General features: G+C 40.0%; 1 protein-coding gene across 1 annotated transcript in view; it reads right to left on the bottom strand.

Annotated features, from left to right (window-relative positions):
* Positions 1-10,000, bottom strand: part of dbh (dopamine beta-hydroxylase (dopamine beta-monooxygenase)) — a 52,200-nt gene that overhangs the window by 3,587 nt on the left and 38,613 nt on the right. The window contains 1 exon segment of the mRNA XM_063209742.1: positions 9,119-9,246. Within this exon segment, the coding sequence (XP_063065812.1) occupies positions 9,119-9,246 (128 nt within the window).

The raw sequence follows: 10,000 nt of genomic DNA, 5'->3' as shown, positions 1-10,000 counted from the left end.
GCCGTGAAATTTTTTTAATTTTGAGACTGAGCCTCACTGGGAGTGAATGGAGAAGAGAGAGGAGGGGGGAGGGACCGGAGACTGGAGCTCCGACTTGTGATTGGGTGAACCCCATGTCAGTAGGCTACAGTAGTTGATTTCATTTCGAAATGCGGATATGTTATTAATTTGACTGAGAAGTTTCGTCGTGATAACCAGTGGGGAAGCTATTCATTGCGGTGTACTCCAGTTTTGTGTACATATTCTTGTAAACCTAGTGTTGCGAATAAAGTCTTAATAGTGGCACGTCCTTATCCTTTTTAATCTCCCAATTCAAAAGTTGAGGTTGCCTACTTTTCATTATTGCTAGCTTGCAAGAAAGCTAGAGAGCTATGCAAAATGAAATGCCAAGCATTGTGGATTAAATTCTGGCGAATTCCAGTCGTCCTTATGAGGAGAAAATGAATATCAAGGAGCAGAGCAGAGCACTGCCTAATATTGACTTGGTGAAAAAGGTAGGGAAGAACAAACTTTTCTTTTGAGCTTTCGTGGTGTCTGATCAACTGGTTAACTGCCAAGTCCCGTGAGTGGCGAGTCCTTTCCTACTGTGCTGTTAAGCCGTGCACCCAGTAATGAACAAAGACAACGAAGGCAAACTCAATCACATCATTATGTGGCGGAGGTAGGCCTAATGAATAATAATAATAATAAAAACATTTCCCTATGAATAGGCTACAAGGGGGATAATGATTAATGATTAACAAATTTGTTTCAACAAGAGTCCTTCAGTGTGTGAGGGCAGGCCATATGTGACAGGACCAATATAAGGTGTGTGTCAAAATTGACCCCCCCCCCCCCTTTTTTTTTTTTTGCGTTCTGGACATATTGTAATTGAACAGCCTCCCCTGTTTGACAGACTACCAGCCGCCACTGATCTGTACTATAGGATTATTTATTGTTATATGTTATGTTATATCTGTATACAGAACTACATGTATATGTGTACATAGAGCAATACATAGAGCTAATGTGTAAATCAGAAACACCAGATTGAGTGCTGATTCAGAGCTGTTTATTTGATACGTTTAAAAATACATTCATGCCATTTATGAACTGAAAAGTAAGTGCCGGGAAAAGGCGTCATAGGCAGATAACGGCCCACTTCTATAAAAAAACCCAATACAAAATGGGAGAGAGAGAGAGAGAGAGAGAAAAAGAAAAGAGAGAGAGACAGATGTGTCACAAAAAATACAACAGGAAAAAAAAAAACACCCAGAGCCGGCGATCTCACAGGCCCAGATACAGTGCACAGTACACCCCTGTTAAATTAACGAAATTCAGCTTCCTATTGTTGATGGCATCCACACAGCCCTAAGCTATGTCACTCCCACTACTATGCTTGACTTAAAGCATGGGTCACCGTTCTTTGTACAAATCGCTTTTTACCACCACACATGCTTTACATCATCTAATGCAAAATTGTTTATCATGGTCTCATCAGAGTCGGACAAACTAAGGATATGGGTTCCTGGAACCATGTCCTGTTATCCAATGACACCAAGATAAAGAAATTTGCTTTAGATGGTGTCAAGCATGTGTGGTGGTAAAACGTGATTTGTACAAAGGACGGTGTGTGGATGCCATCAACAATAGGAAACTGAATCTCAGAATCTCTGAATCTCATCTCTCTAAAAAGAAACATGCTTGTCAACATGTACTGTGACTACTGAAGCAGGTCATGATACTCCCTATAGGACTTAATTCAAATCTCACACACACCAATTTTAGCCAGGTGCAGACCCAAAATGTAAAAGTTCAATGTAATGCAAGGATGAAACGCACATCGATGACCTCCCTTTTAATCCCTTTGAATTTCGAGACGTTTCGAGTGGTGTACACACCGATGACCTCCCCTTTAACCCTTTAGCTACCAGAACTTTTTTTGAATAGGCCGGAATTCTACCAAGAATTCTAAGAAAAAAGCTGCATTTTGGTCATATTTTAAATAATGTCAAATAACTTGAAAATAAATGAAAAGTGTCAATTACAAGTTACTTTCATATTAAAGAAGAGAAAACACACTTTCAAATGGTATATCATTTATGGATAATTAATTGTTCAGTATTCCCATAGAGTGCCTTTGATGTGGATTAAATGATAAAAATGTGATAAAATCCGATATTATCTAGGCCTATCTATCTATATATCTATATATTTAGGCCTATATATCTACCTATCGATCTATCTATCTATCCTTCCGTCCATCCATCCATCCATCCAGGGTCAAAGTTGAACAATGGACATGTGACGACAACAAATGTCGTTCACCCAGAAGTCCTGTTTTCAAGCGGTCGGCCTATGGATTATATGCGATAACTGTAAAGGACTACACTAGCTAATAATGTTTGAACTGAACCATGCCAAAGACGTGTAAGGATAACCGTAGAAGTGTCCGCGATAGCAGACAGGACATAAATGGAGCTCTAAGCAAGTTTCCACCCCCGATTTGGCACAGGTAAGACGCGCCAGGCATCACCGAGTAATACGGAATTGAAGTGCTACAAACACCACGTTGGTAGGCTATTATTGGAAGTTAGCATTCAACTCAACGCCTTCGCGCATATTTTTATGAAGGACAACGTGGAGTAGTAGGCCTAACAGTAGCCTACTTGACTGCTTTGCCAAAGCTGACACGCAAAATGGGTAGGCGCTGCGCTGCGCTTCCTTCATGCGCTGTTGCACAGAGCTATCGCTGGTCGTTGTTCCAGGAAACTAAGATAGTTGGATACCAACATATGGTTTCACTCTGAAAACACACCGAAGACAGTTTACATTTTTAATATGTGGCGTGTTGACATCGGCTGGACAGTTGCGTTTGCTATTTAGGACCATGGCAGAACCCATCACAGTTGAACACCATCTCATAAGCCTAATAAAACAACATGATCTAAAATAGCCCAAATAGTCATAAACATGTGCTGTTGACCATGAAAATAGATCGAAGAGGGTTGGAAGTTTTCATATTTAGTGTATATTGATTGTAGAAACAGAATGGTTATGTTTGTAGCCATTCAATCTCGGACGGCCGTCATTTGAATTGACGGCAGATTGCCAAATCGCATAAAGCGGCGCATCTCGAAATAAAATCTAAAATACTGAAAAATAAAATAATATAAACATATAGTTTTTATACTGAAAGTATATCGAGGAGGGTCTGTAATATTGAGCTAAAGTGTTTGAAAGCTGGAAAAACTGCATGATGACGGCCGTTCAGCTGTATTTTCATATGAAAATATTCCGGCCGGCCGCGGCCGTTATGGTACAGATCCAGCCGGACGTTCACGGCCGTTATGGGAGCTAAAGGGTTAAGCCCTTTCAGTTTCGAAACATACTGAACATGGAACATTGAACGGAACATGAACAAACATGAAAAATATTAACGGCATAAATAATGCCGTAACATAATTAATGTTGGGTATTTATTCAGTGGCCGGGACCTGGCACACCTGTGCCCGCAACTGCGCCCGCATGGTCTGTACTGAGGACCTCACAGGCCCGGGAATCTCGTATAAGCATGACTGAAGGAATTCCCAAACCTGGGCACAGACCTTAGGATACATAACATCAAATACATAGAATGACTTAAAACAGACATCAACGGCCTCGGGTAGACTTTTGGTTTCAACTGCCATGGCATTAATTACAACATACGCTTGGCAGCACTCATGCTCAAGGTTGGTTAGCATCAGGACACAGGGTACTTCAGAAGTTCTTTTTGCAAGGTACTCCGGAATGTTGGTGCCAACCTGTACAGAGACAGAGAGAGAGAGAGAGAGAGAGAAAGAGAAAATATTAATGCAAGTGTGAATGTAGTTTTGCTTAAAAACTTTTATGAAATTCCATGATATTCCAGAAGTTCCATGACCCGTGGGAACCCTGCTATTGTCTTATATTGTAATGACTCACATTCTTTTCTTCTATCTATCTTCTGTCTACATGTTAATGTTTCAATGTGAAATGTTCACTTGTATTTATTACCATCTCTTATTGTGACCAGTCCATCACTGTTACCCGCCCTGTCTTGCACTTTATGTCAGTCTGTAAAATGTCAGTCCTGCTGTGTATGTCTATGTCTTGGCATGGTATAGACAGAGAGAGAAACGTAATTTCATTTTCTTTGTATGACTTGTGGATATGAAGAAAGTGACAATAAGAACTGACTTGACTTGACTCGTTAGGGTACCCAACAATTGCTATGTAGTAGAGATTTAATTTGTATATACTCACAGGTTGTTCATCAATGAACGCCCTTGACGTTTCAAGCTGACTAGGTCTCATGTATTTCCGGCCTTGCTTGTAGGTAGTTGGAGGGATAATCCTCGGAAGGAGGAGCAACGCAACATCTCCTCTTCTTTCTGCAATGTTAGAAACATTCAAAGAATAGAAGAATAAAAATCAAACTGCGATAATCTGAAAAAAAGAAATCACAATATAGTTTTTATGTTACAGAGTTTGAACACACTTTTTCTCATGCATGGTATTGCAACTACAGTGCCGCGCGGATATTTGCGCCTCCTACTGATTTCTTTACTTTTTTGCACATTCGGCACACTTAACATTTTCAGATAATCAAACAAATATTAACATTAACATTACACAAAATGAAATGCAGTTTTTTAGTGATTATTGAATTTTGTAAGAGAATAACGCCATAAAACCTGCATGAGCCTGTGTGAAAAAGCAATTGCCAAAGCCATTTCTAAATAATTGGGGCATCTGCAAACCATGGTCAGAGCCATCATCCACAAATGGAGAAAGCAGTAAAGGAACGTGTAGGGGGGCACAAATATCACGGCACTGTATGCTCGTCATTGAAACTGTGCTGTCCACTGCACTTGAATGATTTTTCTGAGGCACCTGCACAGATATGGCATGGAGAGTAGGAGATGAACAACTTCTACCGCTGTACAATATATAGTATCTTAACTGGCAATTTTACAGCCTGGTATGGTAAGACCACTACCCAAGACAGAAGAGCCCTCCAGTTTGGTGCGGAAAATACGGTACTTTTGCCTTTTTATGTTTTACCCTTTTTTTTAACTCTTGGAGCTTTTCATTGCACACGAATAAACATTAAACAAAGATGACCCAAGCAAACATAGAATGCAGTTTTTCAGTGATTATTTCATTTGTTAAGAGATGTGATAGGAGTGCCATTACACCTCCTTTGCCGGAGCCTGTGTGCAGAGGCTGTAAGTCTCAATGTGTAAACTAATAGATACACGTCATACCTTCAGAGAGGCTGTCAATGTTGAGCAGGTCTCCAATCTTCTCCTTCCCAGCCATGGCAATAATCTTCTCAGTGAAGTGTGTCCAGTTGGATATTAATTTGTTTGTCGCGTCTGGCTGCAATATGGAGAAATCCTGGGAGATCTACATGGGGATGTCACAAATGGATGTCGGTTGGACAATAGCACAAGGTCAACATATCAACTGTTCAAGCCAGGCTTAAGTATTACTTAATTGAGGGAAATATGTGGCTATTCAAAATTTGACTCATGCAACAAATCTCAAAAAAAGTTGGGACAGGACCAAAACACGTTATAATAGTTGGACAATTCTACAAAATAACACAAGGAAGACAATTTTAAAAGGAACTACAGGTATATTGACTGCCAACATCAATGCACAAGTAAAAAAAACATCACAGAGAGACTGTGTCACTCAGATGTGAATATGGTGGGAGACTAATTACTGATCTATTACACAGAAAAAAATAATTATAAAATAATAATATAAAAATAATTATGAAAATTGCAGGCATATAAGGTTTCTGTATGAGTTCTGTAAAATCATTTTATGAGTTATTAGATCATGAAATACCCATTGTCAATAAGCATTCTATGACACTCAACAATGACAGCTGTTGAAAAACTGACCATAAACACAACAGTTGATTAATGAACATAATGCAGACATTTAACAGTGTTGCATATGGCAAAGATCATTCTAGATGGGCCCAGAAGACATATGAAACTGTCATCTTATTTACAGGGATTAAAGTTAAAAAAAATCCTGAGACGAACTTTTTGGTACGTCCACGCGACCCTATACGATACACGGTGAAACAAGAATTTCATTGTTTTTTAAGCTTAGTACCGGTATTTATTTACACTTATGTTTATCTTATTTATCTTATTCTTATGTGGGTGCCATGTCAGGGTCAAAATGATGAATGACTTGAATGACTTTTGCAACTCGAATAGGGCCTACCAAGGAGACCAAAAGGGTGCCAATAGCACTAATCATTATTACATTATTACATACTTATTATGCATAATATTGTACTTACATAAGCTATTTCATCACAAAAGCATTAGGAAAGTATGTGTAGCAGAATATGAGCAACAAAGATTGAAATACCATGACATGTTAGATAAGGTTAGGTAAAAGAATGAACTTATCTTTGGTTACTTAGGCCTAAGTCCTGCCTTAAAAGAAAAGAAAATGCAAATGACTGGACATGGCTGAATAATAATGCGAAATACTTTAAGATTTAACGATTTACAAATGCAAATCAACTTAATTCATTAATGTCATTTTGGTGGCTACTATGTATATATGGGTTCTAGGTTTCTCAGCTGTACAGTCATATCTCCTATTGGGCTATTCTCAGAAAAAAGACTGCCTTGCTTCATCATCAAGCTCAAGTTGTTCTGTCCATCACCAGAGAGCAGTGTTATTGTTAGCCTTCAATCAATGACTAGAATTCCACTGAAAACTAAAGCCCATTAACAGATTGTTAAAAGCCATCAACAAGCCATTATGTGACATATTATTAAACGATCTCACAATCATCATGAAAACGGCACCTTGAGATGTGAATGTAGACTAAAACGTGCCAATGACAGGAATAACACACCCAATACTAAACTGCAGCTAGTGGGATGAAACTTGCTGCTGTCTGCATGCAGACTGCCATCTTGCTAGGCGCTATTTGAGTCACTTTAAGTTGAACACAGCGCCAATGTCAATACTTTTGCATTGTTTTTTCCATCGGAGATAATATCAGTTAATATGTACGACTCCTCTTAGCTAAACATTAGCATAAAAGTTATGTAGTTAGCGCGCTAACAAAACAAGACTGGCATCTGCAACATGCTTTTTTGTTAAATTCTAACGAATAACAAATTATTCTCTTACTGTTGGCGTTCTCACAAGTAGTTGTAGATTGAAGCACATCTTCCTACAACCTCTTCCAACAACCCCAGAAAGTAATCTGGTGATTGATTCATGAATCACGGTATCCAGCCATTATTTTGAATGGAACTACCGGTAGCATAATGCACAGGCAGTGGTTGACATTAGGACAATTTACTGGTGCTGTGGATGTAGTTGACTTTAGCAGCTAACGTGACCTCGTGATAACCTCGAGGCTCGTGAACCTGGCTCCAACATGCTTCTAGCTAGCCTAGAACTAATTCTAGCTCATTTTCCGTTGTCCTGGCTGCTTGCTGCTGCTCCTGTGACCTTAAGCCATGTAAAATTAGTAGGTCTATTACGACTGCTAATACTATTAGCTTTGAGACTGACTGCCTCACATTGGCCCGACTCTACGAAAATTAAATTATTTAACAGTTTCCACAGTAACGACAACCTAACTGATCACAGATTCGGTTACAGCATCGAGTCAGGACTACCGGTAATCAGAAATGAGCACAACTGGGTAAAGTTAAATGAATAACGGACGTGATTTGAAATCAAACAGGTTGATGTGCTGAAACTAGGAAACAACTAGTAATAACTGTATAATAACTTAGGATATTGAACATTTTCAACCTACCTCGACATCATTGATGGCTGTCCAAAAAGATGGCGGATCGGCGCGTCTTGAAATTTAAATCAGAGTTTGTGCTTCGTCACCAACCCAACAAAAATGGGTTGGCATTTTACCCAATTGCAACCCATTTATGGGTCATATACAAAATGATGCAATTAACCCAGCATGTGTGGTTATTACAAATACCCAAAAATAACCCCGCAGTTTTAAGTGTGCAGTCAGGAAAACCAAATATCTAAACTCCTCACACCTTTACACAGGAAAAGCAAATATCTAAACTCATCACACCTTTACACAGTCAGGAAAACCAAATATCTAAACTCACACCTTTACACAGTCAGGAAAACCAAATATCTAAACTCCTCACCCTTACAGGAAAACCAAATATCTAAACTCACGCCCTTACAGTCAGGAAAACCAAATATCTAAACTCCTCACACCTTTACACAGTCAGGAAAACCAAATATCTAAACTCTCACACCCTCTGAGACCTAGACCAAAAAATAAAATAAAATATTTGAACTCTTGACTTCCTCCTACCACGCTCCGCTCCTTACCTATCTGTTGCATCACCTCAAGAGAGGATAAGAGAGACCATCACAGAGGCAGAAAACCTAAATATCTCAACTCCTCATGCGCTCCTGGAACACCAAATAGCTGAACTCTTCGTACCCTTACCGAGTAAGTTACAGAGTCGGAAAAAAAAAATATATGAACTCTTCATATCCTTACAGAGTCAAAAACAAAAAAAATCTTCGAATCTAAACTCTTCATATCCTTACTGAGTAGGCCTAAGTAATATTATTAAAACAATGTGGTATTTGTGTATGAATAAGACTTTTAAATGATTTTTAATAGCATATGTTAATTAATATTTTACCAGGTTTGTAGTGATTTTCCCTGTGTGTGTGTGTGTGTGTGTGTGTGTGTGTACCTGTTGATGAGGCTGAAGTATTTCTGTGTGTGTGTGTGTGTGTGTGTGTGTGTGTGTGTGTGTGTGTGTGTGTGTGTGTGTGTGTGTGTGTGTGTGTCTGTGTGTCTTTGTGTGTGTGTGTGTGTGTGTTTGTGTGTGTGTGCGTTTGTGTGTGTATACCTGTTGATGAGGCTGAAGTATTTCTGCAGGTGTGTGTGTGTGTGTGTGTGTGTGTGTGTGTGTGTGTGTGTGTGCGTTTGTGTGTGTATACCTGTTGATGAGGCTGAAGTATTTCTGCATGTGTGTGTGTGTGTGTGTGTGTGTGTGTGTGTGTGTGTGTGTGTGTGTGTGTGTGTGTGTGTGTGTGTGTGTGTGTGTGTGTGTACCTGTTGACGAGGCTGAAGTATTTCTGCAGGTGTGCGGGGTCGACGTGGCTCTTGCAGAGCTCCAGTTGAGTACGAGGATAGTAGTGGACATAGTTCACACACATCTCCTCCATGATGCCAAAACCACCCTACACACACACACACACACACACACACACACACACACACACACACACACACACACACACACACACACACACACACACACACACACACACACACACACAAGGGTGGTGGTGGACATAGTTTACATACTTACTTACTTACTTACTTACTTACTGCCCATTTTGTCTCCTGGCAAGTAGGGCAGCGTTGCTGTTTCCGTAACATAGCTCTTTTTACGAGACAGGGTTGTTTGCCCTGTGCCCAACCCCTAACCTGGAGGACCAGTGGATTGCTCTTCGGCTGGCCTCTACCCTTCGACCTGTCCAGCAAGGGAGGCCCTACCAGGAGATGAATCTCCAGCTGGCCTAGCTCTTGGGGTCACTGAGACACACAAGCTCCCCGACCGCGACAAGGTTGCAATCAAACGGGAAGATAGTTTACACACATCTCCTCCAAAATCCCGTTTGATATGCACTACAACGTCTACTGTACATCGTCACTGAAGATTTGGCCTTATGTTAGCCAACTAGCACGTTGCTATTGTTTGTCTATGTTATAGCCTACTATCTAAATATTCCACCAATTGAACCGCGCATTGCCTATTTAAAGGTGCAGTGTGCAATATTTTTAGCAGTTTCTTTCCAGAATTCATGCTGCCCATTCACAAATGGTACAAAATACCATGAATACTTACAGTACCACAACCACCAAATTCTGGGTGCTCATTATGACTAGGTAAAGTGCACTTTTCATGCATGAAAAGGGGGATCTTCTCCA

This window comes from Engraulis encrasicolus, chromosome 11 (genome assembly GCF_034702125.1).
Source record: "Engraulis encrasicolus isolate BLACKSEA-1 chromosome 11, IST_EnEncr_1.0, whole genome shotgun sequence".
NCBI lineage: Eukaryota > Metazoa > Chordata > Actinopteri > Clupeiformes > Engraulidae > Engraulis > Engraulis encrasicolus.
The sequence above is the reverse complement of the archived record's forward strand: the minus strand, read 5'-3'. Positions and strand labels throughout refer to the sequence as shown.